The 16,694-nt window shown below is 35.3% G+C and overlaps 1 protein-coding gene across 1 annotated transcript; it reads right to left on the reverse strand.

Annotated features, from left to right (window-relative positions):
• Positions 1-738: 738 nt before the first annotated feature.
• Positions 739-12,355, reverse strand: LOC133199249 (high mobility group protein 20A-like). Its single transcript, XM_061335093.1, has 11 exons — positions 12,289-12,355; positions 11,520-11,643; positions 9,841-9,899; positions 9,647-9,693; positions 7,481-7,684; positions 6,387-6,501; positions 4,532-4,560; positions 4,180-4,261; positions 2,301-2,516; positions 1,571-1,709; positions 739-1,033 (listed from the first exon to the last, which is right to left on the reverse strand). Exons 2-11 carry the CDS (start codon positions 11,627-11,629, stop codon positions 1,021-1,023), a joined length of 1,014 nt encoding a protein of 337 aa, XP_061191077.1. The 5' UTR covers positions 11,630-11,643; positions 12,289-12,355; the 3' UTR covers positions 739-1,020.
• Between the last annotated feature and the right edge of the window lie 4,339 nt (positions 12,356-16,694).

Genomic DNA, 16,694 nt, shown 5'->3' on the forward strand with positions numbered 1-16,694 from the left:
AAACATGTAAAAGTAATAAAAGCCCTGTTAAACATAAAAATAAATGGTCTGATGATGAGTTGATACATATTCGTTCAAAACTAGTAAGGAAAGGAATTTTATTTGGCTACAACCCTAGAAATATTTAAGTTAAGAATCAGTATTCTGAGCATATAGAATTTATAACAAACTACGAAAACAAATATTTAAAACATACCATTGTAATGTTATTAACAGGCTAAACACTTACATGTAAGGTTCAAATGATTCAAAAAAAAATATTAGAAACCAATAGGGGAATAAAGAAGTAAAAATAAAGGCCCAATTGATACATCAACCTCTAATCACATCAGTCATTTTGCTTGCATATGGTACTGAACATGCATTTCAAGTTGAATACATTTTCTCACAGTGAAAATATCAGTTTTATACGCCAAATAAATCTTATTTACTGTTAAAAATATCATTGATAAATTTACTGAACAACCAGGAACAATTCCGCACAGGGAAGGGAATGCCAGAGAGGAATATGATTTTTTTAATGTTGATGAAATTTTCAATTTGAAAAAAAAATCATTTCTCTTCTACAATATAGTTATAAATTGATCAAAAGCTTCGGTTAAAAAATAACTTCAGAAAGCCATTGAACATGAAAGGAAAAGACATTAACAATATCTTATCAGTTCATATTGGTTTAACCACCTCAAGCTTTGACTTTCAAAAATAATACATTCATGAACATTATAAAAGAATTCAGAATCATGATATTAAACTTCATATATTATCATTTTATTATCAATCAATTGTTGCTTACACATACTATAACTGTCTTAACATATACATCTAGAAAACAACTATGGATCTTAGCAAAGATTTCTTTGGACAGACCAACACAAAATTATGATGTTTCCAATGTTTTGTTTGTGTTGGTATAACTGATCACAATTTTTTACTTCAACATCAGAATAGTCTTTGGTCAATGTGTTTCACTAGTCTCTGCATGCCCTGTGAACATCTTACTTAAGGTTGTGTACCTTAACATCAAATCTTGTCTCTGAAATTGAGTAAAACTGGTTGAGAACAAAATAAAATAAAAAGGATGAAAGAAAATGTATAAACTGGCACTAAAGAAGAGGAAAAGATTATCAATATTCAAAAAAGCAGTAAAAGACTTTCAAAAGACTTTTAAAAATTACTTAACATGCAAGTGACTTACCCATCAATTTTTAGCAGACATCACTTACATGTGACTTACCCATCTATATTTAGCTGACATCATGGGAATGTAACTTACCCATCTATTTAGCTGTCATCACATACATGTAACTTACCCATCTTTGTTTAGCTGACATCACTTACATGTAACTTACCCATCTATATTTAGCTGACATCACTTACATCTGACTTACCTATCTATATTTAGCTATCATCACTCACATGTGACTTACCCATCTATATTTAGCTGACCTCATTCATATGTAACTTACCCATCTATATTTAGTAACATCACTTACATGTGACTTACCCATCTATATTTAGCTGACATCATGTGACTTACTGATCTATATTTAGCTGACATCATGTGACTTACCCATCTATATTTAGCCTCCCTATGACATCCCTCACCATGGATATCAGTCCTTCATGTTCCTGTGGAGAGTCCAGGATCAGGTTGTGTAGTTTTGCCATGTAGTTATCTATTGTGTCTAGTGTAGGACATTCATTTGTTCCTATAAAACAAATCCTGATAGATATTAGACACCAAATTGGATTGACAAAAAAATGTGGCATGAATATTTTTTTTACAGTATGTGCAGTACTGATTTATTAATAAAATTATAAAATGCTAAACAGAATTTAACAAGAAGCCGCCTCTGACATAATAGGGGTACCAAGGTGACCCTGTAGAGCCATGTTGGTACTGTGTTGTCACTTACCTAGTCATGGAAGAGCACTGAAGCTGTTAGTGAGGGTCACCCTCAGGGTATCAAGGTGACCTTTTAGAGCCATGTTGGTACTGTGTTGTTACTTACCTAGTCATGGAAGAGCACTGAAGCTGTTAGTGAGGGTCACCCTCAGGGTATCAAGGTGACCCTGTAGAGCCATGTTGCTACTGTGTTGTTTCTTATCTAGTCATGGAAGAGCACTGAAGCTGTTAGTGAGGGTCACCCTCAGGGTATCAAGGTGACCCTGTAGAGCCATGTTGGTACTGTGTTGTTACTTACCTAGTCATGGAAGAGCACTGAAGCTGTTAGTGAGGGTCACCCTCAGGGTATCAAGGTGACCTTTTAGAGCCATGTTGGTACTGCATTGTTACTTACCTGGTAATGGTACAGTACTGAAGCTGTTAGTGAGGGTCACCCTCAGGGTATCAAGGTGACCCTGTAGAGCCATGTTGGTACTCCGTTGTTGTACCGCCTCTATCTCCAGTTTCTCTATGGCGTGTTTCATGCTCTCTATGTGTTTACTCAGGATAGCGTTCTGTTCCTCCAACTCTGTGGTCTGTTTCCTCATCTGCCTCAATTCTCCTTCTCTCACTAAAAAAAAAAAACAAGATGCCCATTGGCCACAATGCTCACCTGAGTCACTTTGACCCTGCTGTTCTTCATTAAAGTTTCCCCTTTGATTCCCTATTGTGGCCCCATCCTACCCCCTTGGGCCATGATTTGAACAATTTAGAATCTACACTACCTAAGGAAGCTTCCTTATAAGTTTTTCCATTTCTGGCCCAGTGGTTTTAAGAAAATTTTTAAAGATTTTTCCTAAATGTTTCAATGTAAAACTTTGATTCCCCCCCCCCCCCCCACCTTCCCACCCCATGGGCCATGAATTGAACAGTTTACAATCTACATTACCTAAGGAAGCTTTCACAAAAAATTAAGCTTTTCTGGTTTGGTTGTTCTTGAGAAGAAGATTTTTCCTTTTTATACACATATCATTGTAAAAATTTGATTCCCTACCACCAAGGGCCAAGATTTGAATATTTTACAAACTGCATTACCTTAGGAAGCTTTCACACAAGTTTCACCATTTTTGGTCAGTGGTCCTTGAGAAGATTTTTTAATAACCCTACCCTATTTTTGTTTTTTCTTGATTATCATCCATTGTTAAGGGACGTGACCTTCATTTAAACAATTTAAACTCCCCTTCATCCAAGAATGCATTGTACCAACTTTGGTTAAAATTGGCCAAATGGTTCTTGAAAAAAAGTTTAAAAAGTTAAAAAATTTTCTGACCGACAGACAGAAGAAAACAATGCACAACAGGTGATCAGAAAAGCTCACTTGAGCTTTCAGCTCCGGTGAGCTAAAAACCATTCTTTCCTGATTGAATAAAAGACCTAGAGGCTTAAAAATGCTTGTCTGGTAAAATACAAACCACATAGTTGAGGGCAACTGGACTCCACAGGTTAATAGTCCTTGGACTCATAGATTTTGAAAATGACTGCCATCAAATTCCATAACTAGGTCACAGTGACCTTCTTTATGCTATCCTTTTGCAAGGCCTCAAATGCATCAAAATTATGATATATGCTTACAACTTAGTTGTTCATTTATTCAGTAACTTCAATGGTTTGAAATTTTTGAGATTATTTTGGAGGAAATTGCTATTGACACTTACGCTTACAAGTTGGTACTATTTTTTTGCCAAAATTGGTTGCGAATTTCAGAGTATACAAAACACTGAGTGATACAATATTCCATTGTATTAACCTGTGTTTTAAAGTATAATATATGGTATGCCTTCAATATTTGATCCGTTATTAATAGTTTTAATTAATAACAAAATACATTTGGATCAAATAAAATAATTTTTTTTAAAAAATCTGTAATCAAAGATATTCAATGTTTAAAAATCTGTAATCAAAGATATTCAATGTTTTGGACATGGAATTTTAGCCCATTGGCAAATGTAAATTATAATTAAAGTGATTGTACATACAAGGTCTGAAGACTTCAACCTTTATGACTTCCAAAATATTTAATAGCTAAAAAGATCCTAAAATAAATAGTTGCAAAATTCAAAATGTAGGTCAGAGGGACTTTTTTTTATGTTGACAAACTCTCTTGCAACCATTTCCTGAGTGACTATACATATTTGGCCAAGAAGAGGTAAATACAAAGTAACAGCAACTCTGCTTTTCTGTCCAGGAACAACTTATATTCTGGGCATATGTTAACCAAACAGAAAGAGCCCTACCTTTATTGTGGTCTAGAAATTCCTCAGTGAAGATAGGGATATCAAAAGCCCCCTTGTCATCTTCATCCCTTTCTCCCATTAACTAGAAAAACAAATTCAATCCTGAAAAATGGTGTTTTTAGTTACATCCACTCTTTAATGTTGACATATCACTATGAATGAATAGCAAGTTAAGAACACATAACATTTGAAAAGAATTTGTTTAAAAGTTTGTACAAAATTAAAGGATATTAATATTCTAAGCAGGAAAAATAGGGCTTAAAATATGTTCTTAAATGATTAATGTTCAAGCAACATGTATTTTTGTTAATGCAAAATTTTCTTCTTTAACCAAATAGTAAAATCATTCTACCTCTAATGAACTGCCTTGGGCTTCCATTTCTGAGATCACAAAAATAGAATAATTATTGTAATACAATAAAAATTGGCACACCTGTTCTGTTTTTGTTTTTCATCTGTTGATCTAATTCATTAAAACTGCTGAGTCAAGAAATTCATCAAAGAAAATTGTAAGAATAATCACATATATTTCAACATACATCAAGAAATTTTATATCCCAGAAACGTATGCATCATTGTAAACATAACTTTCGGCAAAAGATGAAAATGCAGAAAGAAATACTGTATTTTTGAAGCATCAGTTATTTGATAATTTTAGCTCATTAAGACAAAATTAACACAAATGTTGTACTCTGGTTGTTGATATTGGCCTAGGTATGTGAGGTTTAAGTTTTTGGAGCAGGTTCTTTATGAAAATTTATGAAATTCTTTATGAAATTCTTGTAAATGTAAGCTCTGTCTGGAACAGACTTGCATATATGATGTTACTATTAAAAAATGAACATTATCAGAATTATAATCTATTCAGTTTATTTTGCTCAAACAATGAGGAATGTAAAGTACAGTAAAACTTGTTGAATCCGGATGTTGTGCATTCCAGCATGTTGTTCAGTCTGGAGTAATATTTCAGTCCCTTGAATTTTTTTTATAATTTATGTTTAATAAATGTTGTTCAATCCGGATCTTGACTATTCTGTAAACCGGCTGCTATTTAAAGAACTAACTGCTCATAATTAGTACAAATTATCTCCTCTAATCCGGCCACTTATTTTTACCTGTGCCCGCTGGTCATTAGAGAAGTCTCGCGTGGGGTAATTATTGTCCCGTAATGATCTATCCTGTACTGTCAGTTTAGATTTTAACAAACATGATAAAAAGTAAGGCGAGGAAACTCGCATAAGAACGAGTGATAGTGATGGTTGCGTGTAGAATGTCTGTAGAAAAACCTGGAGACATATATTCATGACCTCCTTTCTACTTTTGTTTTGTATGCAATTCGAATTACTCCCCTTTGTGTCGCTAGTTTACAAAGATCATAACGACAGAAGATTTAGGTCCAATATATTCATTATAACATTTGAAATTAACAAATACAGTATCTAAATATTCAAACATATTAATTTTAAAAGAAAGAAATTAATTAGGAATCTGTCCCTAACAAAATAATATTTACAGCTACGATGAGGTTTTGGAGTGTGTTTAAAACATTTAGTGATTTTCAAATTTGATAAATGACCAAGAGATATTATATTTCGATACTGAATAAAAATATTAAACAGAAATGAAAATTCTGAAGAACAGTTAAAAAAAAAAAAAAAAAAACGAAATAGAGATTTTTGCAAGTGAAAGAGTGTATTTCCACTCTTTGTTCATATCTATGTAATTTTTAACTTGCTATAACGGTTTCATTTTCTCCAGTCCGGATGTTGTCTAATCCGGCCAAAATGTTTGGAACCACTGGTCGCCGGATTAGACAAGTTTTACTGTATAAATCTGACTAAGTTTGGATCCTATGAATTATATTTTATAATCTGAAATGAACTATAAGAGAACAAGTAAAGGTTTTTCTGCAGTCCCATGTTATACATTATTATTGCAATATCATAAATATTTTACATCCTATTTTCAATTAAATGCCTTCACTTACATTCACATTGCTAATTAAAATGTCTGGGATGCAGAATTAAACAGGGCTAGCCTTAAGGATGTCTGCAGGGATAAGGCTTGGGTTTTCAGGGGGTATCAGATATTGCAGGATATTTTGTAGAATCCAAGTAAAGGATTGTTAGGAGTAGACAGGGAGGATCAGGGATACACCAGGATATTTTGTATCATCCAAGTAAAGGATTGTCTTTGTTCACACCTACCTCTCATTTTCTTTTCTTTCTGGGATTTGAACAGTTTGTAGGCCTCTGTTTTCTGATAAGCCTCCATCTCACGATTATAGCGCTCCTTGTCCTTCTCTGCCTCATCTAGGAATCTCTGTAATAAACTGACTTATGTTAACATGTAAAACAGAACTATAGCTTAAGTACTAAGTAATAAAACACCAAAATCAATGTCTCAAACATATCTACAGTTAACTAATAATATATCATGGCATACAGAGTAGAGTTAAATCTGTATATAAGGTAATCCTCCGGAATGCCAAAATCATTGTTAGTAAATTACAGTTCCAAAAAAGCATGCATTATCCTACTCCTACAAGTAAGAGCCTCAGTTAACATCCCTACGCTCCTTATATACCTCGTTACACAGCGCCAGGTCAAAAGTATCTCCCTGTGAACCTCTACCATGCTGGAGTATTATTATCCAAAACAGTGAAACTCACAGTAAGTTTGAAATTACTGAATTTCTCTCAAGAATAAAAAAATATAAATAATCTGGTACAAATAACTTCAACTTCTGCTTGCTTTACATCCAGCTTAAAGAGACCGAGTGGTCAAGAATTTACCCAAACAGATCCACCTTAATATGAAATATGATTTTTTTTTTTTAGCCATAAATTATTATTTAATAAAGAAAAAAAAAAAACATTTTCCTGCTGTAATATTTATTGCAGTTTCCAATCTTTTATAAAGAGTTCTTCTTTTCAAGGAGATTCAAATAGTCTAAAAATGGCCTTGACTACCCACCTTTTTTAAATGTACATGTTCCGGTCCTTCGGATGAGACCATATATACTGAGGTCCCGTGTCGCAGTAGGTGCTGGCACGAAAAAGATCCCTCACTGCTCAATGGCCGTAAGTGCCGAGCATAGGACAAAATTTGCAGCTCTCTACCGGCAAGTGGTGGCGTCTCCATATGAGTGAAAAATTCTCAAGAGGGACGTGAAACAACATACAATCAAAAAATGTATATGTAAAGTGCTCTACTCACCATGCCCACACTGACCTTGACCTATTTTTCAAAGGACACATTATGACCACAAACTGACTACAAATACATTCACACACACTGACCTGTTTCTCATGCTGCGGTAACTTTGTCCACTCTGCCCCTAGAACTCGAATCATTTCAGCGAAGGCCATGGTGGGATTCTCTCGTCGTAAGATTTCTCGCCGTTCATTTAAGAAGTGTAAGTAGCCATTCAGTGCTGGCTTCGGAGCGTTAGAATCCCTCATCTTCTTCCTCTTCTTCCCTTTTGGCCAGCCCCCTTTCTTCTTCTGCATAATGAAAAAATGAAGTGCATCAAAGGGTAACGAGAAATGAATGTCATGAACTAGATGATGCAAAACTATATATGCATACATGCAATCATATGTTATGACCCTGTCAATTGTCATTTGCTACTACATTTAAAGAAAGTTACTGTAACATATCTGAAGTTCTCTATAATGTATATAAAAACATAAAAGAGCTTCATTATATTTTTATGTCTCAAAAGAGTCAAGTAAAATACAAAACAAGAGGCCCATGGGCCACAACGCTCACCTGAGTTACTTTGGCCCTGCTGTTCTTCACCAGACCCCCTGTTAATACTTATTGCGGCCCTTCCCTATCCCCCCGGGGGCCATGATTTGGACACTTTAAAAACTACACTACCTAAGGATGCTTCCACATAAGTTTCAGCTTTTCTGGCCCAGTGGTTCTTGAGAAGAAGATTTTCAAAGATTTTGCCTATCTATTTCAATGTAAAACTTTGATTCCCTATTGTGGCCCCGCCCTACTCCCGGGGGCCATGATTCGAACACTTTAAAAACTACACTACCCAAGGATGCTTCCACATAAGTTTCAGCTTTTCTGGCCCAGTGGTTCTTGAGAAGAAGATTTTCAAAGATTTTGCCTATCTATTTCAATGTAAAACTTTGATTCCCTACTGTGGCCTCGCCCTACCCCTGGGGGCCATGATTCGAACAATTTAGAATCTTCACTACTCAATAATACTTCCACATAAGTTTCAGCTTTTCTGGCCCAGTGGTTCTTGAGAAGAAGATTTTCAAAGATTTTGCCTATCTATTTCAATGTAAAACTTTGATTCCCTATTGTGGCCCGGCCCTACCCCTGGGGGCCATATTCGAACAATTTACAATCCTCACTACCCAATAATACTTCCACACAAGTTTCAGCTTTTCTGGCCCAGTGGTTCTTGAGAAGAAGATTTTCAAAGATTTTGCCTACTAGTATCTATTTCAATGTAAAACTTTGATTCCCTATTGTGGCCCCGCCCTACCCCCTGGGGCCAAGATTTGAACAATTTAGAATCTACACTACCAGAGGATGCTTCCACATAAGTTTCAGCTTTTCTTGCCCAGTGGTTCTTGAGAAGAAGATTTTCAAAGATTTTGCCTATCTATTTCAATGTAAAACTTGGATTCCCTATTGTGGCCCCGCCCTACCCCTGGGGGCCATGATTTGAACAATTTAGAATCTACACTACCCAAGGATGCTTCCGAGTAAGTTTTAGCTTTTCTGGCCCAGTGGTTCTTGAGAAGAAGATTTTCAAAGATTTTGCCTATATATTTCAATGTAAAAATTTGATTCCCTAGTGTGGCCCCGCCCTACCCCCTGGGGCCATGATTTGAACAATTTAGAATCTTAACTACCCAAGGATGCTTTCATATAAGTTTCAGCTTTTCTGGCCCTGTGGTTCTTGAGAAGAAGATTTTTTAATGACCCCACCCTATTTTTGTCTTTTCTTGATTATCTCCCCTTATAAGAAGGGTTGGCCCTTCATTTTAACAATTTAAACTCCCCTTCACCCAAGGATGCTCTGTACCAACTTTGGTTAAAATTGGCCCAGTGGTTCTTGAGAAGAAGTTGAAAATGTGAAAAGTTTACAGACGGACAGACAGACAGACAGACAGACAGACGGACGGACGGACACCAGACAACAGGTGATCAGAAAAGCTCACTTGAGCTTTCAGATTAGGTGAGCTAAAAACGAATGTCATGATTTTTTCATTGGTTTTTGACTTCACAGTGTGCAACTACAATACAAACCCAACTTGACCATTTATAGCAATAAAATTCTAAAATGAAGCTATGGTGACTCAGTTCAGTAGTTGTTACAACAACCTGACCTGTACTCCTTCAATGTACATGGTAACTCATTCTGGTTGATTCACCTCTGTGATGTCAATATGACCTTGACTCACCTCTGTGATGTCAAAATGACCTTGACTCACCTCTGTGGTTGTTGCACCATCCACTTCTGGGGTCTGTTGAAGTCCCACTGAAACAAATAACAAGATAAACATTTTCACTTTCTATTTTTTTAAATACATAAAAGAAATAGTTTTTATTAGTTTTATTTCACATGATTTGTGAAAATTTGGTTAGACTTTATGATAGGCATTCAAGCAATAGCTGTGACATTTACCTGTGGGGAGATCTGACATAGTGGGTGGTAAAACCAGACTGTTATCTGCAGAGGTAAACCTACAAAATAACCACACTGTTATAACCAGAAGTAAACCTACAAAATAACCACACTGTTATAACCAGAGGTAAACCTACAAAATAACCAGACTGTTATCACCAGAAGTAAACCTACAAAATAAACAGACTGTTATCACCAGAGGTTAACCTACAAAATAACCAGACTGAAATCACCAGAGGTAAACCTACAAAATAACCACACTGTTATCACCAGAGGTTAACATTCAAAATAACTAAATTGTTATCACCAGAGGAAAACCTACAAAATAACCAGACTGTTATCACCAGAGATTAACCTTCAAAATAACTAAATTGTTATCACCAGAGGTTAACATACTAAATAACCAGACTGTTATCACCAGAGGTTAACCAACAAAATAACCAGACTGTTATCACCAGAGGTTAACCTACAAAATAAACAGACTGTTATCACCAGAGGTTAATTTACAAAATAACCAGTGTTATCACCAGAGGTTAACCTACAAAATAACCAGACTGTTATAACCAGAGGTTAACCAACAAAATAACTAGACTGTTATCAGCAGGGGATAACCTACAAAATAACCAGACTATTATCACCAGAGGATAACTTACAAAATAACAAGACTGTTATCTCGAGAGGTTAACCTACAAAATAACCAGACTGTTATAACCAGAGGAAAACCTACAAAATAACCAGACTGTTATAACCAGAGGTCAACCTACAAAATAACCAGACTGTTTTCACCAGAGGTAAACCTACAAAATAACCAGACTGTTATCACCAGAGGTTAACCTACAAAATAACCATACTGTTATCACCAGATGTTAACCTACAAAATAACCAGACTGTTATCACAAGAGATTAACCTACAAAATAACCATACTGTTATCATCAGAGGTTAACCTACAAAATAACTAGACTGTTATAACAAGAGGTTAACCTACAAAATAACCACACTGTTATCACCAGAGGTTAACATTCAAAATAACTAAATTGTTATCACCAGAGGAAAACCTACAAAATAACCAGACTGTTATCACCAGAGGTTAACATTCAAAATAACTAAATAGTTATCACCAGAGGTAAACCTACAAAATAACCAAACTGTTATCAACAGAGGTTAACCTACAAAATAACTAAATTGTTATCACCAGAGGTTAACGTACAAAATAATCAGACTGTTATCACCAGAGGTAAACCAACAAAATAACCAGACTGTTATCACCAGAGGTAAACCTACAAAATAACCAGACTGTTATCACCAGAGGTTAACCTACAAAATAACCAGACTGTTATCACCAGAGGTTAACCTACAAAATAACTAGACTGTTATAACCAGAGGTAAACCTACAAAATAACCAGACTGTTATCACCAGAGGTTAACCTACAAAATAACTAGACTGTTATAACCAAAGGTAAACCTACAAAAAAGCCACTTATATTGCCAGAGATTACAAAATACTAAATTATTATCACTTGAGGTAGAATTGAATGATTGCCAACATCACATTCCAACAGTCTATATCTAGTTACTGAAACCTTTTTGTATAAAATGATTTGCACAGAAGTAGTAAGCAAAGATACAATAAAAGCACATAACACAGGTTAATCATTAAATAAAAGTAATCTAAACTTACGAGGGCTCAACAGCTATTCCCTCCTTTGATGCCTCATCATCAAATCCCTCCAGATTTAGTTTGACCAGTGTTACGTTGGCATTGTTTCCATGGCTACCTAAGTCCATCATCTTTACTTTCGTACCTACAGACAAACAGTACCCTAAATAATTAACTGCCTCACATGTATCTAAACAGAGCTTTCAAAAAGATTAGAAACAGACGGTACTTTTACACAACAAGGAGGTACCATGTGAAAGCGATGGGACCAAGAAAATTAATCTTCGAGATATCGGATGATTCAAGATATCATGGGTAAATTACTTGGAGAATAGGCAGTTGGGACTTCCAAATCATTTCGACATATCCATCGTATTCGAACTATCAGTGTTTGAGATACCGAAAATGAACTGTAAATCATTGTTTACTTTGTAAATTTGATTTTTAAACAAAATTCAAAGTTTTAAACAAAATTTAAAATTTTACAGTCGCCTCCCTCAGGTTAGAGTCAATCCTCCTTACTGACATTATTTTTTTTTTGTTATTGTTTCCGTTGCCAAAAACACAGGAACTCTCTGTAATAAGTCAAAGTCTGCTTTTTACTTATTTTGACCTTATTCCAGCATGTGCCAAAAGCAAAACCCTACCAACTTTTAAACCCCGCCCAAATGTAAAATTTCCCATCATGGATTAATCTTATGAGGCACCGCTACTCTCTCGCTCGATTTTTACATGACGAAAACAAGTATACAAAATAATGAAGCAGAACATGTGCTTGTGTTGACATTACCAATAGCTCCTAGAGGGTCTGCAACAATGGACGGGTTCTACCAAGAAATGGACGAAGGCGGAGTGATTTATCCGAACCAGAGAAAAATAATAAATTACGGAAATAATCGGAATGAAATCATGACCAATAACTTTAAATTAGAGAAAAAATATATTTGAAAAAAAACTTATAAAAATAATTAATTCTCAAAAATACACCAGTTATTATCATGAGCAGCACTGTAGACTAGAAAATATGTTTTAGGAAACCAAAGTCCGTTTTTATCCGAATAAGATATTCCTTAAAACAAATATTGTGTTAGCTTTGTTCATGGGGAATTCTCTAGAAGAAAACAATTAATTCTTAACTAACTTAGGTATATCAAATGGAGCAAAGTATCGTCTTACAGACAGGACACTTGCAATCTTCTGTATTTCTGACTATTTCATGTATATGCGGTAAACTATTTTTCCTTGGGACACCGGAAGTACACACCGTCCCATGTGGTTTCTATTTACATAAACAATGACACATGTGAAAGACAGTGACAAAGACAAAGAAACTGATTACACTGAACTTATCTCCACCAGGATCATTGAGACGACAGGTAAAAAAATCCCCATAAATAACATATCTATCTATGTCAGTCTCCCAATGATACAAAGTGTTTGATTGTAAAAGCAATAAAACAAGGTCATTTAATTTTCATTATTTAAACCAATTGATGAATTGTCTCAGTATCATCAGATTATCTTGGACCTATATACATGTTAGTACAACTGCATTCAGGTACATGTAGTTCATGGGCTTTGCAAATGGCAAGGGTTTCTTGACCACCACCCTGGGGATCAAACCTGAATAATCCACATGTTCAATATATACTGAAAAGAAAAAGAAACGCAGGGTAGCATAAAATGAGATAATTATTTAACTACATGACCAAAAATTATGAAAACTGGTCAAAGGGGTCTTCTAGTCACTGTGCACTGAGATCGGTATCAAAAATTATTCAACCGTGAAAAGCATCACGCTGCTTAGACATTAAAATGCGAAAATCCCGTGCAGAATATAGAAAACAGGTTCGTCAATTTAACACATTTTATCATACCAATTGATAATCTAGAGATATACACATTGTTTTTCTGTATTTGCAGTAAATTTTATTGTTTGGTTGTCAAGGTGCGATTGACTGAAGTTCAGAGGGGTCAGGCCATTGCAATGCAACAGCAGGTTGCCCTGCAGTTTGGGGTAAATGTTTTTACCATAGAACGTCTTGTCCATCGTTTGAGACTGGGAGGATTGTCGACCTTATGTTGGTATTATGCTTATTCCCATACATCGAGCGTGTTGTATGGTCTGGGTGGCCACCCATGGTCCCAGGCAATTTTCTATGAGGTAGTGGAGACTGGTCTTTTTCTCAGATGTCAAGTCCCGGCTCACTCTTTTTCATGCGGACAGTCAATGCCATGTATACCAACGTCGTGGGGAACGCTTTGCCGATGCTTGCGTTCTTGAAAGGGATAGGTTTGGGGGTGGCTCAGTTACGGTCTGGGTGGGATATCTCACTGGTTAAGGTCACCCTTGATTGTTGTAGCTAGGAATTTAACTGGTGTTAGATATAGGGATGAAATCCTCTGCACGGTTGCTGTCCCATTTATGCAACAGCATAACTTAATTTTCTAGCATGATAATGCCCGGCCTTATGTAGCCAGAGTTTGTCAAGACTTTCTTACAAATAGTACCATTCGACCACTTGACTGGCCTCCATATAGTCCACATTTGTCCCCAATTGAATATCTGTGGGATGAACTGGACAGGAGGGAAAGGGGACGTCACATTTCTCCTGCTACTCTCGACCACCTAAAGATTGCCTTAAGGGAAGAGTGGGATAATATTTCCATAAGGAGGTTAAATGGCCTAATGAACTCCATGCACAGGAGAATCAGGGCTGTGACAGATGCACGAGGGGGACATACAAGGTTTTGAGTTTTTTAATTTCACTTTTTGGGGGGTACAGCTGTTAAATGGGCTTCCATAACTAATGATTTATCAGGAAAATATTATTGAAATTCTGTCAACTTATTGATTAAAGATGTGTAAATATGCTTTTATTATAAAGAATACATGTATTAGAAAAACTATCGAATAAATCATATTAAATAACCCCAGAAGTTACCCTGCCTTTTCTTTTTCCTTTCAGTATATACATAGTTGTGCACATGGCCGTAGGAACGGGGGGGGGGGGCCCAATAATTTTGCTGATGTATAGATTACTATAAGAAACATAGATACTATATGCTTGTGCCCCCTCAATAAAAACGTCTGATGACCTTTTTTTTCTTTTTTTTTTTGCTTGACGTCAGGAAATTTTTAGTAGTGCCCCCTCATCTGTCAACTGAAATTGTATGGCTGTGCCCCCCCCCCCCCCCCCCCCCGGAACTGAATTTGCTTCCTATGGGCCTGGTGCAAGTGCAAAGTTATGATATTCAGGGATCGACATTAATGGTTATCCGATTGCCCGGGACAAGTAAATTCTCAGTTCGGGCAAGTGAAATTGTCGACGTACTTGTCCGATCGGGCAAGTGAATTTTCTCACACAAATGTTCATATTTATTTAGTTTACATTAATTTATAAATAACAATAAAATGAACACTTGATATCCACACGCACCTGGATGACAATGTTTTTGCATTCGGAATTCTTTGGTAGCGTTTCTGGGTTATACTGTTCATTTAAAAATCGGGTTCGTTATTTTCTTTCATAGTAAATACACTCTACGTCTAACAAAATTTTGTTAACTTCTTATTAGGAAATTAGATTATTTATTCACGCACAGAATATAAGTAGAGTGTAACACGACGTATCCTGATCAAGATAAGATGTATGTTTCGTAGCAACTCTCTTCCTTTAGCGTTGCTTCACAGTTATCTCCGAAAGTCACAGATCACAAAAGGATCCTACCGAAAATAATTTTTTTAATGAATTTTATAAAAAGGAAACGGAAGGTTATTGCTGCATGAAAGTGTGTTAAAAGGTTAAATTCGCAAGTGCAGTGGTATATATTTATGTACAGATGCAGCATGCATCAAAATTTTTTCAGGTAGCTCAACTTGCCAAATTGACAGTAGTGTATTTGGTCACATTTTTTTCTTATCATAACATTTACAGTAATTAATAAATTTCTTCTTTTCAAAAGTTCTTTCCTAATCCTGGGCAACAAAGTTTTGCATTCGGACATGTCAAAGTTTGAGATAACTTGCCCGAAGGGCAAGTGAATCTGAAAGTTAATGTCTATCCCTGATATTAAGTTCATCCCTGTCCTTTGACTGAAATGCAAAGTGTTCCATGTACACAAAACAATTTAACAGAATTTGTACAAATGATTGAAATTATCACAGGTTATTTCTCATGGTAGACAAGTCATCAGAGTATTCTAAAGACTTATTTTTAAAAAAATCAACCAGTATCAAATAATTCAGTCAATTTTGACTTGCCTCAAAACTCAATTTTGCATGTGCAGGCCTTTTGATCAATGAATTTTACATTTTCTCAATTGCTCTGCATTTTCAAACAGCTGTTTTCACAGAAAAACATTTCATGTTACTTTTAGGATGGTTTGTTTTTATAACTATTTTGTCTTAAATTTTCAACAGGAGCTAGCTATTTCATGCAATCATTTTTGGTAGATTTGACCATGACATGAATGATTGATATTAGAATAAATTTAAACCATGTCAAAGAGATGTACAAGAAAGAATGACATGGCTTTGGGGCTTCCATTTGCTAGGAACGTTAATATTTTGTCTTTAAGTTTTTAATGAAATTGCGTATTAAATTTCATAATTTTTACAAAAGCCTCACAAAATGAATTTTATAATGTCTAGACTCCCTACTTACAAGAAACCAAAAAAATCTACTTTTCAGGAAAGATCCCCCTTACTTACTTTTTGTTTTAATTTTTAAATTTCTTGAAAATAATCTTGTCACAGTGGCTTGATATTATGATAAAATTACCTATGAATTTCATTAAAATGTGATTGGTCATTGAACAGGTCTAGGCGGCCTCTGTTTTTGGAGGATAGATTTTATCCTCTAAAAATAGAGGATAGAAGTGTCGCCACCTACCCGACTTTTCAAAACAAAGGGCAGTTAACTCTTAACCAAACAAATAACAGCAACTCTTGCATTTATCAGATTATGAACCGTAACAAAGAAAACGTAAAATTCCATGTGATGATGGATAAATCTAGATATCAAATTAATATTACATTTATTTTGTAATTGCTGTCAATCAATTATTTAGTTTTAATTAAACTTTAAAGCTTAGTTAACAACAATTACCCTTACATGTGTACCTGTCTGAGACGTTTTTTTTAATATCCAAGCTGATTTTCCGGTACTGTAATTATGTGTAAAAATTGATAAA

The sequence above is a fragment of the Saccostrea echinata genome, unplaced genomic scaffold, assembly GCF_033153115.1.
Source record: "Saccostrea echinata isolate AGI-Se365-2 ecotype Australia unplaced genomic scaffold, CSIRO_AGI_Sech_v1 ptg000033l, whole genome shotgun sequence".
Taxonomy (NCBI): domain Eukaryota; kingdom Metazoa; phylum Mollusca; class Bivalvia; order Ostreida; family Ostreidae; genus Saccostrea; species Saccostrea echinata.

Bases quoted from the DNA above. Each gene is read 5' to 3' on its own strand.
- LOC133199249 (XM_061335093.1), bottom strand. From the start codon at position 11,629: ATGATGGACTTAGGTAGCCATGGAAACAATGCCAACGTAACACTGGTC. The intron at 9,694-9,840 runs GTAAATGTCACA...TATTTGTTTCAG, and splicing joins TATGTCAGATCTCCCCACAG to TGGGACTTCAACAGACCCCA. The intron at 4,262-4,531 runs GTAGAATGATTT...TTGTTTTTCTAG, and splicing joins CCCAAGGCAGTTCATTAGAG to TTAATGGGAGAAAGGGATGA.